General features: G+C 35.4%; 1 protein-coding gene across 1 annotated transcript in view; it reads right to left on the reverse strand.

Annotated features, from left to right (window-relative positions):
• Positions 1 to 287: 287 nt before the first annotated feature.
• The window catches only part of LOC113227421, a 75,787-nt gene continuing 61,837 nt past the window's right edge, over positions 288 to 14,237 (reverse strand). The window contains exons 6-7 of the mRNA XM_026460339.1: positions 11,599 to 11,733; positions 288 to 656 (exon numbers count right to left, since the gene is read on the reverse strand). Of these exons, the coding sequence (XP_026316124.1) occupies positions 520 to 656; positions 11,599 to 11,733 (272 nt within the window). The 3' untranslated portion in view covers positions 288 to 519. The remainder of the gene's footprint in view (positions 657 to 11,598; positions 11,734 to 14,237) is intronic.

Consider the following 14,237-nt stretch of genomic DNA (forward strand, 5'->3'; position numbering starts at 1 on the left):
AGCTAAGCAAGTTTTTCGTGCTTACAAAACGAACTTACCCTAAGTTTAAGCAAGAAATTTAATTTTGACTTTAGTTCGTAATTAAAATATGTATCAATTAATTATGTAGTAAATTTAAATTTGAATTAAATTTCTTACTTAAACTTAGGCTAAGTTCGTTTTGTAAGCACGAAAAACTTGTTAAGTTTGTTAGTTTTGCTTAGTCGAAGCAAAAGTTCGTTTTATAAATCTCAGCCTAAGAGTATAACCAAAGCAACAGATCGACGTCGATCGGTTGAATATAGTAGAATATATTGTAGTATAGTTCTGAAGCAATTATAAACCAAAACCTGATATAATATTTACGAAGAAAAATACTAAATAGTTACAAAGTATGGCTGCGCCTTGACTACTCTCTAAACAAAGTCTATTTCTCACACAACTTAACACAATCCGAAACCAAATAACTATGCCCATTGCACTGTACTTTGATTATAATTTTTATAGTATTATGTACATATTTATTATAAATGAACAACGTTAGCCAAACCCGTAGAGATGTGTCAGTAGCAATATCTTGAACGATATTATGGTTAATAAAAAATGTATGACTGTATGTATTTGTTGTATGGTCACCGCTGAGTTGTTGCCATGTTGCATGGCAGCTGGGGTTTCACCTGTGAAAGAAAAAAAAATTAAAGATTGTAATTAATGTGTCAAATTGAGAATGAAACTTTTTCACTGGACATAATAAACATAATCCAATGATAACCCAAGTCAATTTGCATCAGTATTCTTTAAAAATGAAAATTATTGTCCAGCAGAAGTAGAGTAGTAATAGCAGTAGAGCTCCTTGTGAAAGAGTTCCTTCAGGGAAGTACATTTACCGTACCTATTTCTACCGTCTACCAGTACTTTCGGCATTACTGCGTTCCGGATTTGAAGGGTAAAACTCAATTCACATTGCTGCGTAAGGGAATGGAAGTGAATTTTTGTTCCCATAGCATAATGAACTTTTTGTCAATTGCGTAACGTACAAACTAGATACGAGCCATAAAACAAGTCGCGCATCTTCGGGAGAATTTTACACAATTCGGAATTTCCCGCAGCTACTGGTATCATATCTACTTATAATAATAAAAAGTCGCTTCCATTCCCTTCCGCGGCAATACAAATTGAGCCTAAGGGTGCTAGTGATATTGAATTTTTATGACTTAGGAAGACGGGCGTAGTGGCAGATCTTTGCGATTTTAAAACTAAGTAGCGGTAGAGCTACTTGTGAAAGAGTTCGTCCAGGGAAGCACTGCCGCCATGTTACCCATTTCAGCCGCCAAGCTGTAATGCGTGCATTACTGCGTTGCGGTTTTAAAGGGTAAAGTGAAATTACAGGCACGTGGGGCTTGTCAACTTATGTTTCGGGTTGACGGACACAGTGGGTGTGCCCCTCAGACCTATGCGGTTTAAATCTCTGCTAGGCACTGCAACTGTTAGTAGGCGTGTCCCTTATCTACCAGCAGGCGCACGACTTATTCGTTCTTTTACTTGATATTTGTCATAAAAAAAGAAAATTACTTCAATATCTTTTTCGCAGTTTGTTGTATCTATGTTATTTTCTATTTCGACATCAGTTGCTTCTCAAATGATACATCTCTTATTATATACGTTGACCGATCCGTGAAATAAACTATTTAGATAAGTAGACCGATCGGGAAAACCGACATATGGTTCGGAAGATAATAACATACTTGTAACTTACTTATAACATATAAGATGTATTGTGTGTTGTGAATGCTTGAGATTGTGTGAAGTGATGGATGTCAGGAAATCGAGTGTATTATTATGAAGTATTTTTTTCTCTCTTTCTGTTATTTCTTTATTAACCTAGTTTCACGTGTTATTAATTTCTTAACTGCAGTACCGTGTAAACAAATATATTTGTAATAAATAAATAAATGACTAAGCCGGACCCTGCCGCCGACGTCATATGTACCTGCTTATATTAAGTACAGCTTTATTTTCAAGTTAAGTATAAAAGTAACTAGTTCTAACTAGTGTCCTAAATGATTATTGTTATTGATAATTTATATTGATAAATATACCTTGGTAATAATCTGAAGATTTATAAAATTTATTGTTATTACAAAATGGTACCGCGCCATCAATAGCGGACTTTACACAGACACTCTATCGCGCGTGATACAGCGATCGTGTGCAATTGAGCGCGCGTGTAACGACGTTGGAAGAGAAAGATCGCGCGATTGCGCTCATCGGTCGCACGCGCGATCGCGCACTCCAACACGCGCCAGTTTCACGCGGACTGTCCTGCGGTATTACCCTTTACACAGACGCTCTTTCCTATGTATGTGACTGTGTAAAGGGGGCTATAGTCCTGCATTTATTTGTAAGTCAATGCCTGCAGTGTACTTATATCAGAGACATGTTCAAACGTGTCAAATGTCAGTTTAAAAAGTCATCAAATCTTTTCCCAGCGATCTTTCTTCGTTTCGTCGTGTTCACTTTCTTCATCTTTCTTTTTAGTAAAAAATTAAATGAAATCGTTAGGATAAATATCAGATATGTATTGGATAATTATCATAATTATCAGATAATTGTCATGATAATTATCAAAGAAATATGTTGATAATTTGAAACCCTGTTTACAATCCTTGTGTCCCCAACCCGCATTACGTCAGTGTGGCAGTGGACTATGGCTATGGATTCCACAGAGAGTGAAGATCGTGTGATGTTATATTATTTTATCCTCGCTGATGTACTTCATAAACGAAATCTGTAAAAACAAATTTCTTTGTTTATTTAATCATATTCAAAAATTAAATTATTTTTATCAAAATTCAATCCCCCAATCCCTCAAAATAAAAATTAATTTCAAACACTGAATCACAATGAGGTAGTGAAAAATATTCAAATTTCGAATTCCTATTGGCAACTTAATTTATATTCCAAGTGCGTGAAATTAACAAATTTAAATTTTAAAACAATATCTGGTCACGAAAATTGGCCAAGCCGAAATGTTGGTGGATTTTTCGTTCATTACTCAATATCAGTTTAATTTGCTGGACCAACAATGGTTGCCAACAAAACGAGCGGAATATGAAAATTATTAATGTTTTTTTCTTGTAACAACATACTCCTTGTATATAGAATCATGGTTGCTATAAATAGTTTCCTTTATTCTTGAGTCTTTTTAGTGAAAACCATTAAGTTTATAATGAAAATAGATCTTAAATGTCATTAGTTGACCAGACAGTGGGTGACCGCTACTGCGATAGCCATTGCCTGCGCTTAACGCAAAAAGAGCATTAAGGTGTCCATAGATCAGCAGCGCACGCATCTGACGTATCACATTATACGGCTTTTACTATTCTTTGTATAGAAGTTCATACAACTGCGTCCACTGATCCGCACTGCACGGACCGCACGCACCGGCCTGTTGGTAATGCCGACGCAGTTGCTCGGAGGGGCAATTGCTATTTGTTAAGAATAGTATACGAAAATACTGGAAGAATTTTATCTTATCATTTAGCAAATCAGGGAATAGCGTATGATATTCTCCATGTTGCGATCTCTTCTTAAATATGACATGTATCCAGATATCATGTTTCCTTTTTTCTCTTCTTTCTTCTTCTACCAACAAACAAGCCACCACGACTAATAGTTCTTCATCACTTTCTAAATCCGTTGTCTCGCACACACAAGTTACACTCGTCCGCTCGTTACGAAAAGTGGCGTCGACAATCCGATAGCTAGTAGTTGCGTCGGCAATCCGATTGCTACGGAAACAGCGGACGCACTGCCACAAAACCGTTTGATGCGACTTTTACGAACAAATATTTTCCGTGTTTTATTTTTCGTGTTCCGGCTGTCGTCGGATTTCTATCAGTTGCCGTTTGCACTTGGTGCAGATCAGATACACTAATTCAACTTTTAAGTATGTAAAGAAACTGTACCGTGTCAAACCAATACACTGTAATATAAAAAGCATTTTGAAAAATGCTGCAAAGATGATTTTTGTATTTTTTCAGATTAACAACGTAAAAATACGGCGTGTTTTACGCAAAAAAAATGTGTAGACCATTATCGTTGAAATTTCTATGGCCGGATTTACTTTTTAGGGAAGTACGGAACTTCATGTATCTTTTTTTTATATAAAAGAATGATTTTTGTTAGTCTCAAAAATCTTTCTTTTCTATTCTTCTTCTTTTATATTTCTTCAAATACAAAATAAATTATTTAAAAAATTATATTAAATTATCTCCTACTTTCATTTACTACCTCATTATACCTAATGACTCTCTACTTTCATTTACTACCTCATTATACCTAATGACTCTCCTAGTCTATAACCTACCGGTTATAGACTAGGAGAAAACGTACTCGGTACATCAGCTGTCTGTTTAATGGTCACAATTGCTAAATTGAAAGTTTTAAAATTTTATTGAATCGATATTCAATTATTTTTTTGTGAAATTACTCCACTAGTTTGTTATAATTATTAATACAAAGATCGAACACTCAGAAAAAATTCCTTGCATCCGGCCGGATTCGAACCGACGTCTTCTTGCTTACCGTGGCAGACGCTATACCAACTAAGCGAAGGAGGTAAAGGTACTTACTGGGTGATAAATCTTTCATGGACTTCTCATAGATGGCGCTACGATTAAAAAGTCGTTGAAAAACCAAATAATTCGTAAGGTCCGCTGGTTCGATCTGTGGCTTAGTTGGTGTAGCGTCTGGTACGGTAAGCTAAAAGACGTCGGTTTGAATCCGGCCGGATCCAAGGATGGCAGTTTGAATCGAAGGATTTCTTTCTGAGTGTTAGATCTTTGTAGTAATAATAAAAATAAAAGTTTTTTTTTAAGTAAATGTACTTGCTTTTGACCATGAACTATCCTTGGAGCAAAGACAGGGTCTAGGATAGAACGAGCTCGTCCAAAAAATGCATTTTCCAGTCGCATATTAGAAATACTCGAGTTGTATGTACTCGGAAACCCAGTCGCATGCAGGGAATACCATTTCTGGGCAGCGTGTCGAAAAGCTATGCCTGAAAGGAATATCGACCAAGTGGGGACAATATCCCGCCGTACATCTGGATGTCCGATGGTAAAAGTGGGTAGGCGGATTGAGCTCATGGGCATACTCACCGAAGCATATTCTGTCGAACACTAACAGACTTTCCGTCGGTAAAGATGAACACAACCTCCTAATTGGAATCAAACCCAGGACTTCTTAAATAGGAGGTAAACGTAATCTCGACTAGGCGATCGCAGCTTTTATTAATATATAGATTATGTACTTGTACGTACAAAGAGAGCAATTTCCTGTGCTCTTTTATCTATACAGGTTTATATAATAAGATAACTGAAGATGGCTCGAGTTAGCCTGAGGCAAAATCTTGTCAGAAAATGTCTCGTACCTAATTTCCTTAAATACATAAACAGCCCCATAAACATCTTCCTTTATAATTTGACTGATATAATATTTCCAGATATGAACTGTACATCCGTGTTAAATTTCTTTTTAACATTTTTAATTAATATGACGACATAGCGTATACATAGCTACCTAAAACTAACAAAACAAAAATTCACTGAGACTTGTCTGTATGGTTTTAAGCCTTTACCTTTTCCTTAACGAAATAATTTAAAAAGCAATAAATTTGACACTAAACCTTAGACGATGGAAAAAAAAATAAAAGAACACTAAAAAATTTTTCCATCCTCTAAGCTAAAAAAGGACATGATATGCTGACATATATAAATCAGACGTATTTAATTTATTTAATTAGACGTAATTAGACATATTTAAGTAGTTTATTCATAAATCTTGCCAAATTCTGCTTTGGTTTCTTCAGATTACCTGTTTGTTTGTATATTTTGATGATTGTTCTTAACGATTATTTTGAGATAGTGTTGTTCTTGGAAGCGTACATATTATAGATATTCTGTTATTAAAATAATTCACTACGAGGTTTTTATTATTTTATTATTATTATTTTTACTATTTCAAGTTTACCTACAAATCAAAAAAGGAAAAAGAATGGTTGGAAATCATACCGCCGTATAATAGTGCCGAATATAAACATTGAATCAAAGATCATCTTCAATTTTATTCGCTTCGATTTGAAGAGTCAAATTTTAACATAACTTTAAATGTAACTAGATTACATGATAATACAATTCCATCATAAGGATTATTGGTAAATAATTTTATTTTTATTCTGGAATATACAAAACTCATTTACTAGGCATTCTCAATTCCTGAAAACAAAAATATCCACTCGTTTCCGATTTTTTTTTACTGACAACTCCAACTTATAAAAATTCTTATTATAAAAAGTCAGCAATACAAAGACCATGTTGGTCTAACGTTGCCATCGTTCGGTGTCACTCGCCTAGCTGACCGAGTGAAGGCGAGCGCTAACGTGTATAGAGCTCGTTTGGCGTGGCTTGTCACAATTCGCAGTCGCTCGTGACTACTTGTATCATTTCGATTTTTCTGCACATATCAAAGGCGCTCGGCCAATAGTAGTCAATTGACATTGTATAATCAGACATTTGCATGCTATTTAATATATGCGAAACATATTTACACTAACACCGTCTCTTGTTACATCTCCTGTTATTCCATGTTTTAAGTAAATAAACGTATGATAATAATATTATTATTGATAATAGTACTACTTTCATTTATTTCCAAAATTAAATGGAAGTATTAAACATTCACTTAAATCAGTCATTGATATTAATTCTATGCCAATGGATAAATACAAAAAGCTTACACTATTTGAAATCCGTCTAAAAATTTCTCTATGAAAATATGAATCTTGAGGTTGGAAATGTATAGGATTTCTCAAAGATTTCTCTTTTTTATATACTCTCAAATTACAAAATATTAACTTTGTCTGTGCTAATTCACTTTTCGTAATATTTGGGTCTTTGTAAACGCTAAACAATAAATTCAAAATTTCATGTGACATTCCCGGATATTCCCATATAACCTAAAATATTTCCAAATGGAATATTGATCTACTTTAATTAAATGTTTGCATGTCGATAATAACTTATCGATAGATTATGGTACGACACTAAAGAAATCCGCCATTTTGTTCGTTCAATTTTTGTTTAGGTATGCACGTTCATTGCGTAGTTAGGGCAACTCCTTTCTTTTATTTTTTCCATCCTCTAAGCACTAAACAATTTTTTTTTTAATTTTCACCCATTTATTTAGGCAGGCAAAGGTTCCACCATACGGCCTCTTTATGAAGAGATATATGAAAATATATCAATATATGATATTGATATGTTTTCTTTAAACAATAATTGTGATAGAGATCTAAAAAATATCTTATAACATCATTGTTTAACCTTAAGCGATGTCTTATTTTCAAGAAATGAAATTCACAATAAAAATAATGAAACGCTAAGCCTTGACATTAATTTCTAATATTTTGATAAAAGTAACGTTCTTTGTAAAGATAATTTTATTTGTTTATAGTCTGAAATTTTCATTACATGCCGTTTTCGGGCAGTTGTGAGTCTATTCAGGATAATAATAAGGTAAGTGTGATTTTGACGCAATTAGAATACCAAAAAATAAAGGTTTTTAAATAACAGACTCCATCTAAAGGCCCCCATATATATACAGACGATTCCTCGTTTTAATCAATCGTCACTATAATCGGTTCGATCCATCGCTTTTCCTTGGCGTCGCTACACGTTAAGATTGTCAACAAAATTAAATGTAAGCCACTAATTATTTATTTAGTAGCAGTAGAGCTCCTTGAGAAAAAGTTCGCCCAGGTAAGTACTTATCTTCTTATCTTATCTATTTCTGCCGCCAAGTAGTAATGTCATCATTATTGTGTTCCGGTTTTGAAGGATGAGGGTACTGGTGAAATTACAGGCACATGGGGCTTGTCAACTTATGTCTCAGGGTGGTCTTTGGTGCAGTGGCAGTGCGCCTCATATATTCGCGATATAAAGAGCTAAGTGGCACTGTAACAGTAATGGACAGGCGTGTACCTTACCATCAGGCGCACGACTTGTTCGTCCCATCACTAGATAATATAAAAAAATACAGTGACTAGTAGAAACATGTTAGAGACATTTTGCAATATAAAATAAATAACTCTTTTGAATGACTGCAATTATCTACCTAAGAACTAATCTAACTTGTATAACTGTAGCAAGTTATTTGCCGGGAAATTAGCCCGGTGCGCTGCCAGTATGTAACATATAGGGTGCTCAATTAACTGAATTGTGACGTACAGGTAATCCAATGGTTTGCACTGCGGGAGCTGGATGTTCGACTCCCGGTGGGACCAATTTGGGAAATAATTAATAAATTGGCAAAATTAATTCGAAATGTCCCGGAATTAATTCCTTTGCCCTTAAGACCAGATAATTGGCGTGATAATCTGCCATGTTATTATAAGAAAAATCTTACTGAAATATTAACTTTGGCAGATCATACGTAAATTTGGAGTTCGGAGTCTTAGATTCCCCGGGGCATGATGGCTGTAATACCCTACAATTTCGTATGTAAAACTAACGTGAGTTACATCGAAGGGAATTAGCTGAGAACGTCGCAGATTTGCATTTCTCTCACTAACTATCCATTGTTATAGCAATTACCTTAAATGAGGCTAGAGTGGATTTGAAATAGTTACATGTAGGTAGTTGACATAATTACAACATAATATAATAAGACAAGTAGGTTAACTCCATACAAACGAAGCAGCGCGGCTTGTATGTGTGCACACGCGCTGCCCGCCTTGTACTTGATGCACACATTCTCATAACTTCACGGTGCACTCACGTTGCATAGCGCGGGTCGTCACACGTGCCATTCATTATAAAAATGAATCGTTTGCTCGGTGTTTAAAAAATGACATCAAATAGTACACGTGTTTATTGTTGTGTTAGTGGTGGTTTGACTGCACACACAATTACAAAACCACAAATTACACCCAAGCTCACGAGACAAATAAATGTAGGCCATACAAATTAACTGCCTCTGTGGCCGAACGGTTACCATGCCTGACTGCCACGCAGAGGTCCCAGGTTCGATTCCCGGGCCGGGAGAAATATTTATATAGCCTACATTTATTTCTCTCGTGAGTTTGGGTGTAATTTGTGGTTGTCTATGTGTGTGTCCATGGCACCCGCGACACAGGGTTTCCCTAGTGCGGGGCTATGTTGAGTGTGTACGTTATTTATTTATTTATTTATTTATAAATATTTATCTCGGCCCAGGAGTCGAACTCGGGACCTCTGCTTGGCAGATCAGTCGTTCGAAGGCAGTTGAAAATACGTAAGTAGGTACTGTATTTAATAAAGGTTATTTTAATAAAGCACGAGAATGCTGTGATGAATGTACTATTTAACTTAATTAGATTGATAATGTGACAACCCTGTGTCACATTATCAAATCGCGCTAAAGTGTAGGCATTGATGCACCGAACAGACGGTAGTTGTACTACGTGTCTCATTACTACGGTTACAGCTATAAACTACTCTGGATGTTAGATATGGAATTCATAAGTTTGATTCCGGTAGAACGAATCTAGCTAAATTTAACTGGGTGTTGTGAGTAGTGCCCTGAACTCAATGTCTTAATTGGACATAGTTGGTCATAGTTATATACAATACAATGTATTTCCTCGTTTTGGAATACGTAAATATTTCTAATCTTTAAATTAAGAGTCTATACCACCCATCGATACCACCTGAGCGTGAATTAGGGTGGAGGTGGCTAGTGCAGTGAGGATTTCATCGCTGCACTAGGTTCCTTCGCGTTTGGATACCACTTTCCACTTAACATCAGGTGGAGTGGAGTCATTTGCCTGTCATGTATAAAAAAAATAAAATAAAAATAGCGTCTGGCACGGTATGCAAGAAGACGTCGGTTCGAATCCGACCGGATCGAAGGATATTTTTCTGAGTGTTTTTTCTGAGTGTTCGATCTTTGCATTAATAATTATAACAAACTAGTGGAGTAATTTCACAAAAAATAATTGAATATCAATTCAATAAAAATTTAATTAATACAGTGAATAGCGACATCTCTCGCCAGGACTGGTAGCTGTAAAGGTACTAACTGGGTGATAAATCTGTAATAGATTTCTCATAGATGGCGCTACGACTAAAAAGTCGTTGAAAGACCAAGTACAAAGACACGACGCAAGCACATAGAAAAATTCGTGAGGTCCGTTGGTTCGTTCCGTGGCTTAGTTGGTATAGCGTCTGGCACGGTATGCAAGAAGACGTCGGTTCGAATCCGACCGGATCGAAGGATATTTTTCTGAGTGTTTTTTCTGAGTGTTCGATCTTTGCATTAATAATTAAAATAAAAATAATTAAAATTTTTCCCGAACTAATACGGTTCATTTTGGTTGGGTCGAGAGGTAGAGATACTGGCTTTATTTCAAAATGTATATCATAAACTATACGTGTTCTATTTAGTTCAGTTGATATTAAAAAATCATTGGTATATGTAAATTACCTATTGAATACAGCGGTTTTCTCGTAAAATTTTGAGTTAAATTTGTGTTTTTTTTTTGTCTATCGTGAAAATTTTGAGGAAGTGTGTTTTCACACAATATAGTAATCAGTGTATATCTCTATTTTTCTATATATTTTTTCCAAAGTGATTAATTCAACACTTTCACTATTATGCGGAACCAACCAAAGCCATTTGAGGTTGTATAGACTCTTAAGGCGAAATGGTATCGTGGTTGCGTAGGCTTTGATGCTTGTGTAATAAACGCGGAGAAATGATTTTCACAATGTTTAAACGTTTGCATTTTAGAAATAAAATATCCTCTCTAGTTTAAAATAGATCATAATCCCCTGACGTATTTACCACGAAACACGGAAGAGACTATTTTATTAAAATATCTCTAATAACATATCGAGTTCTTAGGTTTTCGCGATTGTTACACATAGGAAATGAAACTGTTTTTTCCGGATTTAAATCGCGTATATTTGTTTTTTCAAACAAACCGACACAGTTTACAGGTTCCATGGTCACGGTTGACTGTCAACCTTGACCATGGGACCTGTAAAGGGCCCGAAACGTCGCTCGGTTTGTTTGAAAAAACAAATATACGCGGTTTAAATCCGGAAAAACAGTTTCATTTCCTATCTCTAATAACAATCCAATAAAATAGATTTTTTGTACATAAACTTTTTTCTAGAATTTTGTGATATTTATTTATCAAGCGAAGTTAAGTTATTCGTGTATAGGGTTCCCATAGTTCACTATCGGTATTTTGTTTTGTTTAGCAATTTAAAAAAAAAACGTTAAATTCGTATTTTTTTAACTACAAAAAACCGATTTTCCGTGAGGACAAAATACGTTAAAACGTCGTTTTGAGATCTCATTTCACCTTTATAAATAATTTTTTCTAGCCGAAAATAATGTTTTTTGTATCCTTATTTAGCGCTAGACATTGTAAGCAGTTTATATACTGAATAATAACTATTCTGTGCGAGTAAACATGGTTCAATTTTGTTCAACTAAAATTTAATATTTATCACATTCCGCCAAAGGAAATTCAGCTATTTTGAATTGAAATAAGATAGAATTTATACTTACTTTGGACAACGTGAACGGTGACCGAGGCAGCTTTGGCATTAGCAGGGACGCAAGTATAGTTGCCTGCGTGACGAGGCTCAGCCTTGCCAATCACTAGCTCACTGGTCTGTCGTCCGTTGTGGACACTCACGCCATCTGGTGAAAGGAAATACAAATTACAACTTGCAGAGACATCGATATGGTATCGAGTTCTGTTAATCCTTAAGACATGGGTATCCTAGTTGGAAGAACGCTTGCCTTACATGCAACAGACTTCTATTTTGAAGAATGGTATCATTAAATCATTTCGATTCAAAAAATGTTTTTTTTGTGATTTTTTTAATGACACCAAGTGACGGGACGAACAAGTCATGCGCCTGGTGGCAAAAGACACGCCTGTCCATAGAAGTTGCAGTGCCACTCAAAGATTTTAATCGCAAAGATCTAAGAGGCATTGCCACTGTGCCCGTCATTCTGAGACATAAGTTGACAAGTCCCATGTGCCTGTATATTCACTAGCACCTTCCAAAACCAGAACGGCTTTGATGTCAGAAACAGGAAAGGTACAGGACAGTACTTCCCTGGACGAACTTTTTCACAAGGAGATCAACTGGTGTGTAGAATCTACATTTATAAACGCGATTCATTTCTTAAGTGTAGTTGTTTTCAAAGTTTTTATAGTTATAGTTTTGTTTATAGTTGTAGGCAATAAAGAGAGATTTATTGATATTATTATTATTAAAAACATCGAACCCGAAAGTCGAAGACTAGATTTAGGGACAATTATCTCATCCTGGGGCGGCGTAGACTATAGTCCATTTCGCATAGGATGGGTACTATGACATTTCAAGTTTTTACGCTGCATTTAACTAATCTCTTAACCAGGTTAAAAAAATAGTAAATTTATTTATTATTTATATAACATATAATTTTTGGTAAAAATAACAATATATTAACTAGATAGAAAATGAAATGATAAAGATTAAAATAAATTACCCCAGCTACTTGATGCGTAAAAAGGAATGTATTAGAGATTTATACCACGGAATCGATAAATCGAATCTACAAATGTGTATCTCGCGTCAATATGAGTACATTGTATTTTGTATGCGGACCTTTTCTTTTCGGTTTCTGGATCAATTGTTTAAACTTCGTTCCGTTGCTGTTGGTTTTATGCTTAGTTGTAGACCTTTTGTTTATTTGGTTGTTGTTGAATTTTATAATTGTTGTGTGGTTTTTTAGTAACATAGGTAATAGTTGAATCCTGTTTACTTTGATTACCATTGCATCATCATTGTTCAGCAGCAGTAGCGATCGTCCAGGAAAGTATTGCCACCTTACCCATTTCTGCAGCCAAGCAGTAATGCCGGTCTTGAAGGGTAAGTGTGCTGGTGAAATTACTGGCACATGAGCCTTGTCAACTTGTCTCAGGGTGACGGGCGTAGTGGCAGTGCCCCTCAGATCTTTGCGATTTAAAGCTCTGAGTGGCATTTCAACAAAAGAAACTATTTGTTCTTAAATTATTGTCTCTAAATCGATTCTCTCTTCGTTGTAAATGATCTTAATAAGATATTTAAATCGATTTCTTTCATTCGATTTTCCATCTCTAGAAACTTCAAATTGCAAACGTCACCGTATCCATGCTATGTGTAATGAACTATACTTGCAGTATTGTAACAGAGTGCCCTTTTAATCGTTTTAACCATCGAAGCTTTCGAACAGGCATCCGGCGAATGTGATATCCGGCGAAAATGGAAGTAATCCTTATAACGAGGTGTTTAAATACCCCTCTAAGCTTAATAGCTTGGCTATCGTCACTGTGTGGTTTTGTTTTGCGAATGTTTGTATGAACAAACTTTGGAACGGGATGAACTCCTAATACTTTTCTAAGCGTGTGCAAACTTCGATTATTTACTGTTGTGAGCAAAACTCTTTGAAAAAGTGTTTTGTTATATGCGCTTTAGAACTTTTGCCTTGCATTGTACTAACTTTACGAGGATCAACGCGATGAATACTTTTAAAAATATTGCGAAGGTAGATGAAAATTACACCGCCGAGACGGAGGCGTAACATCGCATCTCATCAGGTCGTGACCATTGCCATTGCAACTTTGTCGAAGACACAAAATGGCACATGAAACCGAATACTGTCTTAAATAAAAAGTTATGTAATTGAGAAAACTTGATAAGAAAGTTTAAAAAATTACTGATTTTTATTGATGAGTGAAATTATTTTTGCTTTTTCCAAAAACTTGGGATTTTCTATTGAGTCGTTTTTATTCTAAAGCTGCGGCCAGTTTTATTACCCGACGTTCAACTTTTTTTTGTGTGTATGCTACGCGATTAATCCGACATTGATGAACCTATCTCGATAATTATTTTTTGTTGGAAAGAGGGTACCTCAGTAGATGTCCCATTCAAATTTGAAGAACATATTACAAGTCTAAGGGTAAAAAATTAGGAGATGAATCCAGTTTATTGGATTTCACCCACTTTTCGTTAGCCGATTTCAATAAAACTTGGCGTGTAATTCCACAAACTTTTGAGGTCGGTTTCTGTTTTATAAAAAGTAGTCATACAACACAAAACTTAATACTCATCAAAGAAAATAATTGGATTGTTTTTCAACCATTACAACGCGTGAATTCTAAGGAAAATGAG

The sequence above is a fragment of the Hyposmocoma kahamanoa genome, unplaced genomic scaffold, assembly GCF_003589595.1.
Source record: "Hyposmocoma kahamanoa isolate Upper Pololo Valley unplaced genomic scaffold, ASM358959v1 210, whole genome shotgun sequence".
NCBI lineage: Eukaryota > Metazoa > Arthropoda > Insecta > Lepidoptera > Cosmopterigidae > Hyposmocoma > Hyposmocoma kahamanoa.